Source organism: Pelodiscus sinensis, chromosome 17, assembly GCF_052426305.1.
Source record: "Pelodiscus sinensis isolate ZL-2025 chromosome 17, ASM5242630v1, whole genome shotgun sequence".
Classification (NCBI taxonomy): Eukaryota; Metazoa; Chordata; order Testudines; family Trionychidae; genus Pelodiscus; species Pelodiscus sinensis.
Window position 1 is genome coordinate 1,923,710 of NC_143068.1, and position 20,699 is coordinate 1,944,408.

Below are 20,699 nucleotides of genomic sequence, written 5' to 3' on the forward strand. Positions count from 1 at the left end.
CTACCCATGCAAGGAAAAGCAAATGCTCTTTAACTAGGATGGTTGTGGAGATGCAGGCATGTTAATTAAAAAAAAAAAGCAAAAAAAAAAGCTCTGTCTGATATTGATGCAGTCCTGTGACACCCATGGAAATCAATGATCTTAAAAGCAAACAACATAGAAAACCTACAACGTAGTTAAATAGGCTAAAAGGGAAAATATTATTAAATGACTTCATCGTAAAATCAGTATAGCTGATGAAATCAAGACAAAAGCTTACAACACAACATAGCTGGCTCTAAGATGAATTCATCATGACACTGGATTAAATAACCCATTTCTCCCCTCAGACCTCCATTTGTAATTTTTCACTAATTTGCCCTGTGCTAGTTCTTTATGCAACAGGTTAACATTCAACTCCTGAAGAAACTGCCTTGTCCTAGAGTAACCCAAAAGACATTTTAGGACTGCCAACTTTAAGGCGTGGCAGGACTGGTAACCGATCCTGACTTTGTGAGGGCATGGAGTAGGTTCATTTCTTTCACTAAATGGGCCAGTGTGCAGACTGTGCCCATTTTACAGCACTTGCAAGGAACACAGAGGTATATTTATTATTCAAAAGACCATCAACGTGGAAGTGGCCTGGGATTTTTTTTGGATGCGATGCTGTGGTGATCCAACCAAAAAATGCTGGAAAAATAAAGCGTGCGTACTTCCCTCCCAAAAGAGAAAAATCAATGCGCATGACATTATGCAGCAAGAGCAAAGCTCAAAATCACCCCTTAGGTAATTATTAGTACACAATTAGTTTATTAACAGAGTCTAAAAGGCACATCATTTAAAATATAAAATGATGCTGAAAAGCTTCATTCATGACCATGGTCATGGCTATGCAAATGACTTCATTGAAATACGCTCCCAGTGCAACTGATGGCAGCTAAGTGTTAATTGCGTTTATTCAAACCTTAGCTGGATTTTTGTTCATGAATATCCTAAATTCACAAGGACACACAGTGGACTGGATCGAATCAAACAGGATGTGATAAAGGAGAAAGTTTTACTCACCGTAGGTAGCTGGCTGGAGAGAAGATGACCATCCTGACTCAGCATATTAGACACCATGATGGCTGGAAGGTCCATGTTCTGATAGGAATATGCTGGTATCAGGCTATTTGGAGGGAGGCTGTGGCACAGTGAATGATACCCAGTTTCATGGTCCACCAAGTGAAGGAGAGAGGGCTCCGGGAGGTTAGGAGGAGTTATAGGAGGGATTTCATAGTCTTCATTAGTCTCACTCTGACCATTATACGTCTGAAATAGTAAAAGGGCCTTTTTCAATGTGTTACTCACTTGTTACTTCAGCAAAAGAAAACAACAGCGTTGTGATGAAAAAAAAACCCACCACCACCATCACCACCAACAAAAAGAAACCCACAACCAGATAATACAGTAATTGCTAAAGACAATTCTCAGTCTTGGACATAAACAGCATGCTGTAGTTAATATCTAGATCAGCCCAAATCAAATGGAAACTGAGGCCCAAGCCTCAGTTTCTATTAGTAATGTATACCCTGTCTACCCATTCTGCTCTGTAGAACTCTCATCTACCTCCATGGAAAATTCCATGAATGGATCGATGTCAAGATATGACCCAAAGAACCCAATCTGCAAATGGGGCTCTAAGGCCTGGCCTACAGTAGGGAGCTATTTTAAATAACCCCTCTTAGGTCGAATTAATATGTGGAGCGTCTACACTAACAAGCCCATTATTTCGAAATCTGTACCGCTTTCCTTGGGGAATAACGCTAATTTCAAAATAGTTATTTCAAAATAATGGTAGTGTGGATGGTCTGGTGCGGCTATTTCAAAATAGCAACTCTCCAGAGTAATCCGAAGTAATTCCTCCCCAGTGCTTCCTGGGGCTCTAAGTCGAGGTAGCGCGACCACATTAACGGAGCCAGCCTCAGACTAATTTCGAGGCTCCCCCGTAGTGGGGACACACTAGTTCAATTTTGTTATTTCAGGAGTTATTAAATTGATTTTAGTTATTTCGGAATAGTTTCCTAGTGTAGATGTGCCCTAAGCAAGCAGGCATAAATCTGGTAGCTATCCATACATGGCTGCATTTCTGACTTTGGACACACAAATAAGTGTGCAATATTTATGACTTGGATTTTCAAAGGGACTTTGGGGAATTAAGCACTCTACCCCCATGAGAAGTCAGTCGCACCTAAGGACCAAATTTCTGTAGGCTCCTGAGAAAGATCCAGCAGTTATGTACCAGTTGAGTGACCAAGTCAGAAATGTGGCTGGGGCATGGTTGGTTTGGTTTTGAAAATGAGTCTCATTTGGCTGTCCTCCACATGGACACCTCCCCATATTTACTGTGCAAAGCTTTTTAAGAATAAAAACATCACACCACTAGATCTTTTCCCAATGATACTACCTTGAACACAAATATCAAGACAGTTTTATCACAATCAATTCCAGTTTGGCGGGATTTATTACAAAAATTTCCCTGACCTGTGTTAAAAATTAATCTGGAATTGCGCCCATGTAATTCTTCTGAGACAAAACATACTAGATCTACAGTAAATTTAAAATAAAAGTGACTCTTCCAATAAGATTGTTAATTATGGCATGGAAGAACATTATAATAGTTTCTATTTTAAAGAGAAAGCTTACCCAAAACCTAGTCAATGTCACTATGGCATATGAAATCCTGGTTATTCCTAGTGTTATAAACATGGATTTTAAGTTAAGTTTTGAAGATCACTTAGTTTCATGGTTGGATTTTCATTGAATAATTAAAACCAGCAATCCATGTGTGCAAAAACAGTTAAACACTGTATACTATTAAGCCATTGCCCCCAAACTCACACACAAATCCTCACCTTCCATCACCCCAGTTTAAAAATAATACAGTAACAGATTTATGCAACTTGAATTCTAAAGTCGTTATGAAAGGCAGCAGAGAGCAAGAGAAGAAGAGGCAGTTTGAAATTTCATTAAACACTGGTCGGAGAGTGCATCAGATGGAGGGAAACACGCTGCATAGCACACCCCCCCCTTCGTCATTCTGCCCAAACTAAAAATGTACAATATCTTTAGCTAAAGGAGATCCTCCCTTTCTTTCATGTCTCCCCTCTGGTGCTCACTGGACACCACTGCAACAGAGATAGTGATAGGAACCCTTGTTGTGGGGCCAATCCCGTGACGTACATGCACCCCAAATGCCCACTGACTTCACAAGAAATGGAGGCTCCACGTCTAAGCTGCTGTGCATTAGGATCAACACAGTTGCAGTTAAGTGGAGATTCCAGTTCCCTTGTTCTTGCAGTCAACTTGTCTAGCTCAGAGATCCCATTGGAAGGGGCTGCACATAAAAGGTAGGGTTGCCAGATGGTTTCACAAAAAATACCAAACAAAAAAACCCCTAAAAAAAACAAAAACAAACAAACAAACAAAAACACCACGCAGGGAAAAAATTGTGTTGAGCAAAAAAAACCAGGGCCGAAATGCAGTTGCCTTGGGAAACACAGAAAATACCGGACATTTTAGATGAGCAGTATATTCTGAATTTTTTTTCCCAGATGGAAGGTGAAAATACCGGGCAGTCCGGTTCAATACTGGACACCTGGTAACCCTAATAAAAGGGTCTAAGGCCGATGGATTCCATGTAATAGGTCCGGTAGTTAGTTCTCATTTGGGATCCACAGTTTGATGTGCACTGATTCTTCCCCAGATATTTTAGAAGATTTTATTCCATGGCATCGGGAGAGGGATTTGAATAAACTATTGCACAGCAAACTTCTGCCCGCTGGGTTATTTTGGTACCAGGTATATAAGCAAGTGGCTTTGCTGTACTTAACTAAATTATGTAAATTCCACTCCAAGTTTCCCTAAGCTCTCTTCACAAACATATGTTTCTTGTGTTTCTGCAGAGAGGCTTTGAGGAGGTTTTGTTGGGAGTATAGAAAACCTGTCATCCCTGTTCACACTTTCTGCACCTTTCTGTCTCCTCACGTCTATTTAGCGTAGAAAATCAGAACGGTCAGAACCACAAAGCTTTCCACATCACAACAGTATTACGCAACATATCAAAATCAGGATCAAAGCAGCACACAATCAGAATCAGGTTAGACAATATCCAATCAACATAATCAGACTTCATGCCCACAACCATTGGCACCGTATCAGCTAAGCACATTTTCCAAGCCAATGTTTGCTCTACACATGCTTTATGTAGACGGCTTGAAAGATAAGTAGCTAGATACTGTACATAGGTGGAACGCATTATGATGCTGTATTGTAATACACACTCTTTACTTTCACAGGTTGGGAAGGGCTGAATCCCAGAGCACAAGCAGTGGTCTGTCACAACTGAAGAAATGCTGCCCTCTAAAACTCCTGTCTCAGTAACAGCCAGCTCAGTTTCCTCAGGAAGTGTGTTATACAACGTATTTGACATTCTAATGTTATTTTAGATTAAATTATGCTGTACACGAGGTTATATTTTAAATAAGATACACGATGTTAAAGTTGAAGTTTAAATGTTACATTTTAATTATTTACTCACACAAACTTCTCCTCTAATCTGAGTTCAAGCCCACTCATCTCGTCAGGGACTGAAAGATGTCACCGGAGTGAAACTCAGTTGGTCACTGATGCTGCGAACGTGGAAGGACAGGGCTTCCCACCTTCTGGTGAGCCGTGTTTGCAGATGGCACCTCGGTGGTTTCAAAGACCAAGCCCCCCCAGCCTGGCTAGCTTGTGACTCTCAAGCTGGAGCCTGACTGTGACTTTCAAAACGACGAGGGGCTGAGAAATGAGAGCAGCTGTTGAAAGGATTCTGGCGGAATTCAAGCTGTGGCCACCTCTTGGCCATCCTGCCAGCAGGTACCACGTGCTGTCCCCACCACGGCACGCCAGGGACGCCAGGACCCCATGCACTCATTCTGCTTTGGCCCAGATACCACTGCATGTGCTGCCACCAGGAAGCAGAGCCACAGATCCCTGGTGAGATCATATCCCTCTCTCGTTGAATCCAAGGAAGGCCAGGCTGGGAGAAGTCAAGTCCTGCCCACTGTGCTGAGGAGGAGCCAAGCAGGCCTGGACCATCCCTGGACAGGTGTGTCCCCCTCCCGCTCTTAAAACCCTCTAGCGATGGGGATCCTACCACCTCTCTCTGAAGCCTGTCCCAGAGCTGCCCTGTCTTTAGAGAGCCTTCCCTGATATCCAGCCTAAATCTCCTGCTGTGGATAAATTCCATCACCTCTTGCCCTGTGATCACCATCAGCTCCCTGTAAACTGAGCATGTGTGCAGCCACTCAGGAGAGATTCCAATGCCGGGAATTAGCAGAGCGCCCACAGCTGGGTTTTGTTCCTGCTAGTGGTGCACATTTGCACAGGCCTTGGTGCACATAACAAACGTTATTCCACACATGGATGGAAAAGATTAGAGGGAACATTGATCACCATCAATGATAACAGTCCTTAACTGACTGATTGACCCCACTCCGCCCCAACACACATCTCAAAGTCCTATTCTCTCTCAACTAAACGTGCCTGTTTTTTTAAACCTTTCACAATCGCTCAGGTAGTTTAAACCTTTGGTCGCTGTTGTTGCTCTCCTCTGGACTCTCCAATGTGTTGACACGGGAATTGGACACCGTGGCAAACCCACTGGGATAGATACTCGCTGTGCCTTCCATACAACACGCGTGTAAATATTGCCAGGAATTCTGTTCACTTTTCCCCAACTGTACCACACTGCTCACCTGCAACTTCATAGAATCCTAGAACTGGAAGGGATCTCGAGAGGCCATCGAGTCCGGTCCCCTGCCCTCACGGGATCCACTCTAATCCCCAGCAGCCTTTCAGCAGCACCACAGCAGCAGCACCCAGTTATTGCCACAGGGTGAGTAATGGGAGCAGAAGCCGTTCCACTTCCTGGTCAATAGTAGAGCCTACTTTATGGACCAGCATAAATAAAAGTGCACTACAGAACGGGCAGCGGTGTGAATGGGCTCCGGGGGCATCAGAACTTCTGTACGTCAGCCTCCCAAGGCTGTGGGGCGTGTGTGAAAGCTGACTCGGTACCTTTCTCTTCCACGCTGTGGAGCCCACTGCTCTTTCTGGAAGGGGCTCTAGGTCCAGCAACCTGGGGTGGGCGGGGGGTGAGTCCTGTTAGCACCATAAAAAGAGATGAGCTGCTGGAGGGCGACTGTGGAATGCCCGAGGTTCACAAGGGTCTTCAAGGAGCTGCTCTCTGTGTGTGTGTGGGGAGGGGGTCTGACCCTGGACTACTCCCTCCGTCTGTGTGCTGCTGTGAGGGAAGCAAAGTTCTCTCCCTGGCAGATAGGAATGGGCAGGAAACGCTGAGAAGAGAACCCTGGAGTTTCCCATCCCCTGTACATTAGCAGGCCACCTAGAGGATAGTTTAGGCCTGTGATAGGAAGAGTGCTGGCCTTTTCTGAAGAGCCCAGTATTCAGTGACTAAAGGGTTAAACTCAGGTAGCTAGGGGGTGTTGGCAGGGAGCCAGAGGAGCCAATGGGAGAAGGTATTGAGATATACCAGCCTGCTGTTTTTCTGTGTGTGAATTTAAACCGAGAGCTGGGTACAAGATGGACTGAACCAGGCAGAACTATCATGCCTACAAAGAATACGGGCATGGAAATGGACTGGACCATGAAGCACAGATCGTGGGTAGATAGGGAAATGTCTATTCAGACACGATCAGGTTATTTCTTTTGTTTTGTTGTTTGATGAAACTCCCCTGTGCTGAGTCCATGTGCCCCCCCATACAGTGTAATTAAGCTGAAATTGCAGTTCTTCTAGGTTTACAGCTAGCCAGCCCCACCCTAGGAGTGTTGTTACCAAGATCCTGACCTGACCGTGAACTTGGGATTCAATTCTCCTTTGAAACATGCTGAATATCCAATGACCCCAACTCTCCACTAAGTCATCTTCCCTGTGATTATCTGCTCGGATTCAGGCATTTCAGCCAATCTCAGAGGATAATATTCACAGTTAGAAGGGGAGATTTTCAGCATTACTGCAGGCAAATATTTGCTCTGTGAAATTACATTCAGAAGCAAACTTGAGTCCATGAGAGAAAGCGTCAGAGACTGTATTTTGGTGAACTACAAGAAACACGGGGAACGGGGTGATCCACCCACCCTGACAGCAGAGGCAACGCAAAAGTTGATGGACCTTGGTTTTCTAGTCCAGTCCCCTGCAGGGCTAAGTCTTACCTAAACTATTCCTGACAGGAATAAGTCAAACTGGCTCTTAAAAATCTCCCTTCCACTTCCTAAGAGAGCCTGCTTTTAAGCTACAAGAAAGAAGCCCCAGCACACACTCCTCTAGACACCTCGTTACTGGAACAATCTCGCTAGCTCATTTTCCGGTTGATGTGTCCTCCCTCGATCCTAAAAACTAGTCAGGGTCAGCTCTAGCCCAGCTGTACTTGGAGTACAACCTAACATGTAGGGCAGTGATTCCCAACCTTTTTCCCATGGAGGAACCCCTAAAATAATTTTTCATATCCCAAGGAACCCCTACCTATGAAAACATTTGTTTGGCCAGAAAAAGTTGACAGCAGGGAACACAATTCAATTACTGCTAAATTATTGTAAAGAAAATGTATTTGTAAAGTGCTGTTTATATATATATAATGTCAGCTTACACTGTAAGAACTTTTTTTTATTTATTTATTCCACGATTTCTCGCGGAACCCCTGACAACAGTCTGTGGAACCCGAGTTCCACGGAACCCTGGTTGGGAAACATTGATGTAGGAGGAGGGAGCCTCAACGCCTCATCATCCCCAACCCCTGTCCTGGGGCAAGGTCAGCCCCCTAAGGCCTTTTCTTAATACACAAGGCTGGTGATAGCCCCAGGTGGTGAGAGTGCATGGCAGTTCCTGTCTCTAGGGGAACTGGGAGTAGGTGGCCCAGAGCTGACTCCTCAGGGCTGAGCCCCGAGGGCTCCCTGTGGGCTAAGAGCAGGGTCTCTTTCTCCAGGAACATAGACGTTTGGGAGGTGACTGGAGGAAGGATTTCAGGAGAATCAACAGGTGGGTCTCCTTTGTGCTCCTCCTTCGTCATACTCCATCCCCAAAGGCCAGAAGGCTTGCTGCCTGAAGGGTAGAGCCGCTTCGAAAGAGGAGAAGCCAGATAACCACACAGCTTGCTAATGCACAGGGATTACAATTTCTTTCAAGAAACAAACCTCATAGCAATTATACAGCATGTCACTTGCATATGGACTATGGGAGAATAAATCTCTCAGGGCAACTAAGACCTATTTGCTTCTTGAGTCACGGGGAAGTTTGCCATAAACGGTCACTGTGGCAGCTATACCAAAAATCGCCCCACGGAACTTCTAATCCACCCACAATCCTCAGTGTGTACTAAACAGTCAGGACACAGGGAGGAATGTGGGGGTGGCGGGGACTTGGTTAAGTGAGTGGCTCTGCGAACATGGGACACATGAGGAGAAAAGGGGGTTGAAATATCGTGATCATGTGCAAGGCACAAGTTCATAACTGAATGACAACATGAGTATTCCTAAGAAATCTTTCCCCTGCCCCTCTAAAGTCTGATTTCCGAGCCCATCTTTGATTTGTCCAGAGTCCAAGGCATGAGATTTCACTAACCTTGGCAGATTTACAAGGGCACCATTTTTGGCAACAATTAATTGTTCATAAACTGCTTCTCCCACACTATAAACACAAACATTCATTATCGTGTCTCATTTGTGTCTTCTTCAGGCATGTCTGCCATAAGCAAGAACTAGGAAATTCTACTTAGCACCTTGTTATTTAGGATGGAAGCTCCCTCATTTCTATCCTGTTTATGGGACTGAGCTGCAAAATAAACTGTCATGAAAAGAAAACAGCGAGATGGGAGTGGGCATCAACTTCCCTGCCTCCTCACCTCCCGCCAGTCCCAGCCGAGCTCACCACTTTCCACCACACTTCTCCTCTGCTGCTCCCTCGGCCCTTTGCAGAGGTACCTTTGAATTCAATAGCTGCAGCACTGCAGTGTTTGCTGTGGACCAAGCCTGCCAAGGACACACCCTGGTAATGGTGGCAGATGGACGTTGGACCCACGCAAAAAACGAGAAGCATGAAAGAAGGAGGTAAGAGCTCTCTTGATGTCATTGGAAAAGGCCCCCTGCTGGTGCAGAAGCAGCGGGCAGGGCCACATGCCCCTCCATGCCCCTTTGGCGTGATGTTTCTGCATAACACTGATGGATAAGGTGATCTTTAACATCTGGGATTTCAAACCCTCAGTGCCAAAGAACTGAAGCAGCACTGATTTTCTGCATCAGCAGGCTTGTGTGTTGGGAATGGAAATTGATTTGCTTCATCTTAGGGTGTGGAGATCTAGCCTGTTCTCCATTAATGTATATGGCACAAGAAAATAGGATACCTTCTGCTATATTTAGAATACACCATGAGATACGCAGAGACCCACAACCCTCCTAACAGTCACAGCTGTGAATTACTGGGCCTATGAATACATTGAGCAGAGTTGGCTGAACATTCTACAGAGACATGTGCGAGTAGTGGTTCATATACAAATTGCTAATTGCCTTTGACGATATTCACTGTCCTTCTCCCTCGCTTGCTGCAAACATTCACGTGCACAAGTTGTTGTTCACCAGAATGCTGGGGGAAGGGGAAAGGCGCACCGAGACGGGTGAAGAACTACATTTCCAACGCAACTGTTGGGCAGTTCCAAACGGACAATGTGGAAATTGTCTTTCTAAGAGTTTTAAAGAGAAGGCTAATATCCAGCTTACAATGGAAGGCAAGGTTCAACCTTAACTATGGCTCCTCTGAATAATACCAACTCTCAACAGGACCTAAAATCCCAACAACCGTTGATAAAGATGTGGCTTTTGTACCATGGGCAAGTTATTTATGGGTTTATAGAGGATACATTTAAATAGCAAGAAAGTTGGAAAACGTGTTGTCAAAATCATCTCTGATGAGAACTTCCATCTCCGTACTTCATTTAGGCTGGTGTAAGTAAGGGGGGAGAGAGGACATGAGGAGGACAATGATGATGAATTATCTGTGTTATAGACATGCCCAGAGATCTGATCAGGGCTTTGTGCTAGGTGTTCCTAAGTGACCAGAGCAGCAAGTGAACAGGAGCAGGTAACCGGAGACTTTTGCAAGGTAGTTTAGAGGGGGGTTTCAACCGTCCCCATACTGACTGGGTACACGTCAGCTCAGGACGGGAGGCAGAGATAAAGTTTCTTGATATCTTAAATGACTGCAGCTTGGAACAGCTGCTACTGGAACCCACAAGAGAAGAGGCAGTTCTTGACTGGTCATAAATGGAGTGCAGGCTCTGGTGCAAGAGGTGAATATAGCTGGATGCTAGAAACAGTGCCAAAATTGCCCAGGGAGGTTGTGGAGTCTCCATCTCTGGAGATATTAGACAGACATCTATCAGGGATGGTCTAGATGGTTCTAGGTCCTGCCGTGGGAGCATCATGCCGACTGGACATGATGACCTCTCAGGATCCCTTCCTGTTCCAGTATTCTATGATTTTATTATTAATATAAATACAATTTCACGTCTCTGTGGCGGGAAAGCACCACAGCAGTCCAACACTATGGCATTTAATTTTAGGAAGAAGAACTACACAAAAACGAGTAGGTTAGTTAAAACAGAAATTAAAAGGTACAGTGCCAAAAAAAATTAAAAAATCCCTGCAAGCTGCATGGAAGCTTTTCAAAGACTCCATAATAGAGTCTAAAATTAAATGTGTACCCAGAATTTTTAAAAACACAAATCACATAGTAAAAAGACCTAAAAGTGCCACCGTGGCTTAACAGACAAGTAAAAGAAGTGGTGAGAGATAAAAAGGAATCATTAAAAAGTGGAAATTCAATCCCAGTGAGGAAAATAGAAATAAGCATAAACTGTCAAATGAAGTGTACAAATGTAATTAAGAAGGCCAAAAAGGAATTTGAAGAACAGATAGCCAAAAACTCTAAAAAGTAGTAAGTAGCAGGTTTAAAACAAACAAAAGGGAGTACTTTTTCATACAATGCACAGTTGACATGTGGAACTCCTTGCCAGAGGACACTGTTAAGGCCAAGAAAATCAAAGGGTTCAAAAAAGAGCTAGATAAATTCATGGAGGTTAGGTCCATCAATGGCTATTAGCCAGGGGGTAGGAATGGTGTCCCTAGCCTCTGTTTGTCAGAAGCTGGGAATGGGCCATAGGGGAGGGATGACTTATTCTGTTCATTTCCTCTGGGGGACCTGGTATTGGCCAGTGTTGGAAGACAGGACACTGGATCAGATGGACCTTTGGTCTGACCCAGTCTGGCCCTTCTTATGGTACAGAAGAAAGTCTTGGCCCCAAGACCTTATGCTCCAAGACCATGATCCTGCAAAGATTTCCATTCAGTGGCACGATCCAGTCTGCACATGAAAAATCTTTGGAGAGTCAGAACCTACCTAAAATCTTATCATATAAATAGAAGCATACACTGAATCTTGACTTTGATTCTCCCAGCTCCAGCTGGCTTGCATCACGGCCTCCAAGGGAAAATTAAAAATGTTGCTATGTACAATCTGTAGCAAAAGAAACCAACTCTATTTGCAGGTTTTTAAACAGTCTCTCAACTCCCCTTCCTTTTTAAAAAAACAGTATCTTACCCAGAACTGAAATCCTGTCAGAGACCGTGGATAGCAGAGAACTATAACTTCTTATTATGTGTGTAGTGATTTTATGAATTCAGTGGGGAATGAAATGCAATTTTGTCAGACTTGTCTGTGTTTATAATGACCAAGTCAAATTAATCATTGTGGATAATACTCCTGTGTCAGCCATTCAAGAGATTTTTTAATAGAATTTTTCTGATTCATGTCTTGCAGTACATCAGATCTGTAGTACCGCAGCACTTCTAAAAATCAGTGCAATTATGGCTTCTTGTTGGCCTGTCATTTTCTTGGAATAAAAATGTCTCTGCCGAAGTCACACGCTGCACATAAACCAAAATGAAAAACAAAAATATAGTTACAATTAGTCTTGATTTTTTAAAACGATTGACTGTCTTTTGGAGGCCATTTCTTACAGGCAATACAGAAAAGTGCAGTGCATGGTCCTGAAGATGGGCTGTTTTATCACCACACACACCAATTTTGTGCTGGTTGTCATTCTTCCTTTGACTGTGCTGTGAATTAGTGTTTTTGTGGCTAAGAAAATGATTAGCCTCTAGAACAAACAAAGAATAGGTAATGGGTTTACAGTCAACTTATTGTGTCTATTAAAAATGTATCCAGGAAAATCCAGACCGGTCCCAGAGGGCTCTTGTTCAGGAAAATCTCTGGTTCAAGACAAGGTTACTGTTACCATAAACGCAGATAATACATGCATGAAAGCAGTAATGCAGCATGCAACGGTATATAAAGGATTAGTAATGCTACTTTTATCCTGTTTTGTGAGGATAGAGACCTAGAATTCCCTAGTGAAAAACCAGAAATGAGTTTTGGAAGTAGTTACCCTCAGGAATCAAGAGGAAAACATTGTAATTCACCACCATTCCCAACTTTTCCTGCTTTGTTAGTAGGCTTTCTAAAGTACAGCAATTGCTTGGTAAAGGGGTACCCAAAAGGAGCCCAGCAGAGCTGTGGAATGTGCCCAAATACAAATTTACACAAAGATTTGGGGACAATTTCTCCCTCCAAATACATGCTCTCAAGCCCCAGTGACTTCATCTACGAGGAGAATGGACCCTTCGATAGGAACAGCATTTCAAAATAATAGAGGAAAGAACGGAAAGCAAGCACATTATAGGAACCACCGCCATACTGGATCAGATCAACAGGTCACTGAGACAAGTCTCCTGCCTCTGAAAGTGGCCAGACCAGATACTTCACAATAAATCCATAATGAACCATAATAGAATAACCTGTCCCTCGGACAAACTTCTTCTTACTAGAACTTGTCAGCCTGCAGCTGGCTTATGCAGAGTTTGGCCTTTCCATATTATGTATAATTTACCTATAGATGTTCTTGTCATCTGTAGAAATGTCTAATTCTTCCAAAGTGGCTATTAAGTTCTTGGCCTCAATATTTAGTGAGTGCCACAGAACAATTATACAGAGTGTAAAAAGTGTTTCCTTCGACAGGGTGTAAGTTTGTTGCCTTTGGGTTTTCATGCAAACATCTACTGAGAAGACAGGGTAAACACGAAGGCCTGTCACATTTTGGTTCATCAGCACATCCGAGAACTTCAAAATTCTCATGTCCTGCAGGGTGAATTCTGTTGAGCAACCTTGAGCTCCCGTGAGAAAGACTCTTCCCTCACTGAGCAGACTGGAAAAGGGCCACAGTGCTGTCGGTGAGATTTCTGCAGATGCTGATCTTGCTGGCTTATACAGCTTTTGAGCAACACTGACCATGTCTGAGAAACCCCATCCTCTGTCTTTGCAGACAGACTGGGGACTCATCAGAGTCATGTGACCCAGAATGCTTTTCTCCGCCTGTGCTGGATGAGTAGGGTTGCCAGATGGTTTTAACAAAAATACTGGACACACTTGACATTACATCACAATCTACAATACATGTTATTTATTAAATACCGGACATTGATATTTTCTCAATTTGTTTCCCAAACAGAAAGCTCAAATACTGGCAACCCTATGGACGTGACCATTTGGATGTGACCATTTCCTTTGGATGAGTTGAACTGTTGCTCCCCTTGGCTATTCATGCTATTGGCTTAAGAGGGTTTGCTTACGTAATGCAGAGGAAGGTTCTGTCTACTGCTCACTTGGCACAATGCTGGCTGACATCACTAAGTGCACAGGGCTCACTGTAACCTCGGTACGACTTTAGTTACATGATGAAATTAATTTCTGTTTGCACTCAGCGGGATATTAGTGATCTTAATACAGTGCTGCTGCTATTGCTCGCAGGATCTAAACAAAATATTAGGGATGAATTACGCAGCCAAATGCCAGCAACTTAGCTGGTGTCAACTGGTAGCGCTCCGGTCCACCCATCTTCATTAGCAAAGGGTTCATCAAATACGGATGTTTGCTAACAGTGATGGGACCAGACACGCTCCCTTATTGTTCTAGTATCTTGGGCTGGTCTGGACAAAAGAAATATTAAAATACGACGTTCAAGAATATCATGCACCTGCGTATTTAAGAAGTGCACATTTTATATTGTTTTTCATTCATGGTTTACTGCCCATGCATAACAAGATGTTCCAAGTATTGCGTAGGGATGCATTGTTGGACCATACCTATTTTGTGCTGAGCAAAGGCTGCAGTACATGTTTATATATAATGCAGGGCATGCAGGTGAAAAGATATGGTTGCTAGAAAACAGTAATGGAATTCATGCAGGAAAGAATAAGTAACAAGCACTCGAAGAAATTAATCCAACCTGGCTCCAGTGGAGCAGGAAAACAGAGTATCCAAAGCAGGAAGAATACTACTCTGCACTATGAATATTCTCTTTCCCTTTCCATCGGACATAAATTCTGTACTCCAGGGAACTATTAAGTGGTTCTCAAGAAGTTGTGCCAATTTTAATGGATACTTTGGAGTAGGTTTCAGCAGGCCTCCTATATCCCGCTGAGCGGGACCACTATGCACTGCACTTGGCAGCGTTACAAGGGATTTCAGTAAACATTACTTTATTTCAGGCTCTGTGGAATTCAAATAATCAAATATTGCTCCTAGGAAAGGGTTACATGCTACTTTGATTCACCTACAGTTTCTGCCCAAATGTCCCATATTTTTTCTTACTTTGTCCATGAGGATTCAAGATAGAAGGAGCCAAGTGCTGCATGATCATTCACCCCCAAATCTTGTGCTCACACAAAATGGTGTATGCGTATCAACTAGTGTGAGACTAACGGGGCCATTCACAGGAGCATGTGGATTTCTGAAAGCATATAAGAGATGCCCTAAAAATAGGATTGTTTCCCATATCAGATGCTCAGTGAATATACTGAATGTTCCCACAAAATGACCCACCAGTACATAACGGGTATATCCTGGTGTCTGTGTATCTGTCCGTCTGTGTCCCTCACACACACAACCTGCACCCCTCATGTACAGATTGATCTTTTGTACTCCATGATGTATTATTATAGATACAAAATCTCCCGGAGTTTGGAACAGGAAAAGGAAGATTGATAGTGGCCATATTATGCACAATACCAAGACACCTCCGGGGAGGTGGAATGGGGGAGGCATGGTAGCTGTTTAACAATGCACAGCAAAAGTGACTGGGATTTTTACACAGGGAGTGAAGAATAATGCAGGTCACTGAAAAGAGAAGGACGTTTCAGGTGGAAATTTGAGCCACAGAGTAAGAGTTAACACCAGGATTAACATGCAGAAAGTTCCATGATCTATTTAATAACCCTACATGGTCCTGCCTTTGATTTTTACCTCCCATCCCAGATAGGAGCATGCGAGGGACTTCTCGGTGACAAGGCCTGGACCAATGAAACAGCTGCTGAACACCATGGCAAGATGAACCTGGACTGTGCCCTGCATCTTGGACGTTGCCATTTATTTCTGTAAAAATACTGAAGAGCTTCTGCTATGACTGAGGCATTGACCATAAACTAGACGGAACCCAGCAGCGCAAGCAAGCCATTCTCCATCCGTCCTGTCAGCTTCTCAGCACCAGTTCTGTGACGCGCTAAGTGCTAAGGAATACAGGGCCAACCCTGGTCCTGCTTAAGCGAGTGCCAGATCTCCCGTTGGCTGCAGCATGCCTGGGGCGTGGCTCACTCTGAGGAAGACGCTGAAATAAAGCTGAAGCGTCACTGAGACGGGCTGAGCTGAACGCCGCACCCGCATAAACAGGCGCAGCTCCATGAATGCCGGGGTCCTACAGTCAGCACAAGCAGAGGCCACAGGGCCGCTGAGCTGCCACTCTGGACAGGCCCAGCCTTAGGGCAAGGCGAGCAAGGTGGTTGCCTTGGGCCCCGCGCGGCCCGGCTCTGCTCGGTGCCTGCCCGCCCGCTCACTGTCCTGGCTGGGAGCCGCCCGGCTGTGTGGCACAGCCAACCACGCTGTGCAGCCTCGGACCCCGCGCTCCTTGGCCAGGCCTGACTCTGGAGAGGTCTACACAGCAATGAAAGACCTGTGACTGGCCCAGCTCAACCATCTTTGTTTGGGTCACAGAGCCTTGGGTCCAGCCTAAGCCTCAACGTTTCTATGCTGCCATTTGACAGCCCCACAGCCCGATATGGAGTGAGTTAACCTAGACTCCCCGACTCGGTGCTGCAGGGTTTGAGCGCGCTGTCCACCTCCGCCCTCCGTCTGGGGAGGGGGAGTCCTTCCCTCCGTCTCAGAACCCAGCAGAACACAGCTCATGTGCTGGGCCTGTGCAAACAGCGCAGGGGTTAGCCCGGATACCGTCCCAAACACCCTCGGAGAGGGGCTGAATAACCCAGGCCTGCTAGGGCAAGCATTTGCCACGGGTTCTAAAGGAGTCTGGCTCCAAATGCCCTCTGACCAGCACTGGGAGCAGAGTGCCCATTAGGAGTTATTGTCTGTAGCGTCTAGTGTCTAGGAGAGCCAGTCGTGGGCTACAAGCCCTTTGTTCTAAGGCCCGTGGTGTCCAACACGCTTGCCACAAGTGGCTATTTGTCTGATTGAGCAGGGCTAGTTCCCTAGAGCCACTCTAGTGGCTACCGCGTCAGAACTGGTTGAACTCCACGGTTCTAAGAGCTGTACAAATACAAAGCAACACAATGGACCCTGCCTAACGCCAAAAGGCCCATTGCATGATGGAATCGGATCGCACCTAACTTACTTACTTCTCGAGTTAGCGTTGGAGCCCAAAAAGCCAACTGACAGGGTTTCAAACGGGCTGGGGGGGGGGGGGGGGTAAAGCAGAAAGAAAAACCTAACAAAATACAATGGAAGCAATGCCAGCTCCCTGCCCCAGACCTGACGTCTCTGATTAGCACAAGTAGCACAGGCGATCTCCGGGAAAGCCTGCATAATGTGGTGCAATCTAGCACCTCCCCCAGGGTGCCCAGCTGCTGTAGAAGCAATTTCACAGCTCATCATCCATTATGAGATTAAAATAATTTTTTTCCTCCCGTGAAGTATTAATAAATTGTGCAGGCAGCCCAGAGTCGGTGCCGTTTCTACACATGGTAGTGAATCACCTACCTAGTTATTTCTTAATGGATGGTGTCTCAGTAGCTCTCCTTATCCTGTCACTTAAGAAACCGAACACAAAAATCTGTTGCTGTTTGCATCGTACCCTGCGTGCCAGGAAGCTCACGCTGTAACAGCCGGACAATGATAACCAGGACTAGGGGAGGGTGGAAGATGCTCTAGTGGATTCCCATGGGAAGTATATAAATCCACACTGGCTACTACAGAACACCCCCAAACATCCATGTCGATCAATACAAAAGAGGAAATGCACTTAAAAAAACTAGTCCAAGTCTGTGTTCAAATCCCTTCTAGAATTCACTTCCATTCCCGTGGGGGGCAAAGTCACTGAAGCAGCACTGATATGATACAGGCGCCTTGCAACACACAGTGGAGTTGTAAAGCCAAAGTCAGAGCACCACTAATGGGTCTTTGAACACCTCTGCTTTATTACAGCAACCCACCGCTAATGGCTTCAGCAAATATGTGTTTATCCAGAGCGTTGGACACGCCTGTCGCATGAGCAGCCACGTGCTGCTTTTATACACGCGCATGCACACACGCACACACGCACACACACACACACGCACACGCATGCGCACACACGTCTCTCTCCAAACAAGAGTAGCTGGAAAAACCTCACCAATCGTTTCATCTTCAGACTGTCTAGCAGCTGTAAGCAGGGGTAACGGCAATTAAAGGGGGCCTGTATCCTGGGTCTCCCACCTCTGAGGTGGCTGCCCTAACCACTGTGGTGTTCCATCTCTGCTGGCCGGTGCCTGTTGCACTCTGGCTCAGCGCTGGCCCAGACCCAGAGTGTGAGAATAAACCCATCGTGCAGTGGTTGGGGCCCCAAGGTCCATGCTCTTGCTCCAGTCACCCTACCAGGGAGCAGCTCCACCAGGTGAGACTGAGGGCGCCACACACCAGAGTATCCCTCGGTCCTGTGGTGAGAGCACTCATCAGAGAGGACTCAATCAGGTCTCCCACCTCTCCGTACCTCTAGCAACAGGGTGGGGAAGGGAACTGAACCTGGGTCTCCCGTATCTTAGCTGAGTACACGAACCACTGGGCTAAAAGCTAGAAGGCGAGTGCATCCCATCCCCGCCTCTTCCTCCAGCCCATCTCTTGCAAAATAGTCTAGGAACCACCTGGAGTTCGGTGCCATCCCTGAGCATGCCCCCCTATGGCCAGCATCTCCCACTGGCTTGCACAGGCAGGGAGCTCTCGCATTCTGGCTTTCGTGGCTGTGATTTTTCCTAGCTCCTACAATTAGACGCTGTGTCACACTACCTGACTTTTTAATGGCATTCAGCCCTCAGTGACCTGGAATGGAACAAGCACCTGGTGCAGGTGGCATCATTTCAAAAGGAGAAAAGTAGAAATGAAGGCAACAAAAAAAAAATTCCAATCAGCAAGAAAAGTGAGGCCGACATGAAGCCCTTTCCAGCAGGAACACTGTACTCGCTTTGGTCTAGAACATGAGCCCAGAAACAGCAGAGCAACTAGTTCAGACGTCCCGCGCGGAGAATACATATTGCATACTTACAGCAAGGAGCATCTGCATGTTTGCAGATCAGCAAGGCCGTGATTCGGAACAGCAAATGGCTTCAGACAGGCAAACGTTACTGATGAGTTTGGAATACAACACAGTATTCCAAACGGTGGAAACGGTGCAACACCGTAGCTCGGGGAAAGGAATAAAACTAAAGCCTGGCTTGGTTCGGGGTTAGGAAATATAACCCCAGTCCAAGGGCAATAACGGTGACAAACTTCTCGCTAAAAGAGGAACGGGGAAACTTTCAGCAAGTCACTTTGAGGGTTTTTTTAGAAGACTTTTGTATTGAGCGTGACCAAATACACACCATGAATCTGAAGCCACAACGATAAGGAGCTAGCGCCTCACTGGGACCGAATGGGAGGGGTAAGAGTCCTTCTAAATCATGTTTCTATTCTATCCTGGAGCGGGGGAAGTCAGAATGGCCCCCAGAGAAAATGAAAGCAGCTGAGGGGCTGCTCTCTGTTATGCCAACCTGAGCAACATCTCAAGAGCCGCATTTCCAGAGACTGGGTAACGAGACTCTGCCCCAGGCATGACCCATATGCAGGGTGGGTGGGAACAGGTAGCACAGAAGAATTAGAGGAGTGACAAGGACTTTACCTCCCCTGAGACTTCAGCAGCTCTAACCCTAGCAAATATCAGACTTGCAAACGCACTAGGAAGAAAGGTAAATTGTTGTGGACACATCTATAACCCATTGTCCAGAATGGCCACCTGTCCACCTGGGAACAGATAACAGCAGCCGTAGCCAGCCACTGCTCTTCGTTACGATCACACTGCGGAAATGGGCATCGCAGGCACGGCCAAGACTGACTTACAATTCATGAATTATCGTTCCAGATACTTGCAGATCCGGGGGAAAGGTCAAAGCACAGTTCCTCAAGGAACAGATGAGGGGATGGGAGGATTTAAATCAGTGGCGGACGAGCTGTGACCCAGGAGTCACATGCACCCCATCGGGACTCTGTGTGTAGCCCATGAGACATTTTGGGTGTGTCTACACTACCACGTTTTGTTGACAACATTTATGTCGACACCCAAAAGTTGACAAAACAAAAGTTGCCAGAGGGAGTTCACACTTGCTCCCTCTGTCAACAGATCATGTCCACTTTGGGGGCACCATCATGGGCATTGTGGGCAGCGCATTGTGGATATGCATCCCACAGTGGAGCGTTGTGGGAAGGCAGAACTGATCCCTGGACATCTTAGGATTCTCTCTGAATTCTCCTAAAGCCTCCTCAGCTGCTGGGAGCAGCATCATGAGTAGCTCTGTGAGCTCCCTGTGCTGAGGAATGTCAGAGCAGCACAGCGTCTGTTCCCCTCCCCCTGCAGCAGTGGCCTGCCTGCCGCTGTGTTCCTAGTGCAGGGCAGAACAAGAGCAGTCCAATCATTTGTTCTTTCTTTGTTCCCCAAATGGAGCAGCTCACTCCGGGGGAGGGGCACATGCCTGCAGGGCAGCAAAGATCACAAAACACTGAGCACAGCCATCAGGGCAGGCATTGTGGGATACTGACGGAAGCCAATTCTGTCAACGAAACAAATAGCAGAGTCCACAGTGGCTCTTGGGGAGAGGAAAAGAAAATAAGATAAGGCTCTCTTGGGGTGGAAGTTTTTTGTTGCCAAAACTGGGTGTTTCTCCTATTGCGGACAAAACTTGGTAGTGTAGACAAAACCTTTGTTTGCCATTGCCCATACACAGGGTTGCCAGACTCAGCTGGTTTCCCTTTGTTTATTTGGTTTACTATTGATATTAAAGTTACATGCACGTACAGCAAGCCCATGTGAAGTGAGGTGCATGCTGGCTGCACATACTGTTGACTGAGAGAGCCACCCACTCGCTCTGCATCCAATCAAAGCGCTGCCATGGTTCAATCATGGTTCATGCCCCACCCACTCTAAGGACACCAGCGCAGTTACCAAAACTGCCCAGGAGACCGTCTTGGTTATGACAATGTTGTGGCCCGCTCACAAGCCTAC

General features: G+C 45.8%; 1 protein-coding gene across 5 annotated transcripts in view; it reads right to left on the minus strand.

Annotated features, from left to right (window-relative positions):
- Window positions 1–20,699, minus strand: part of TOX2 (TOX high mobility group box family member 2) — a 259,379-nt gene that overhangs the window by 124,780 nt on the left and 113,900 nt on the right. For all 5 annotated transcript variants that reach the window (XM_075901497.2, XM_075901498.2, XM_075901495.2 and 2 more), the window contains one exon: window positions 1,045–1,290. In XM_075901497.2, coding sequence (XP_075757612.2) covers window positions 1,045–1,290 — 246 coding nt within the window. The remainder of the gene's footprint in view (window positions 1–1,044; window positions 1,291–20,699) is intronic.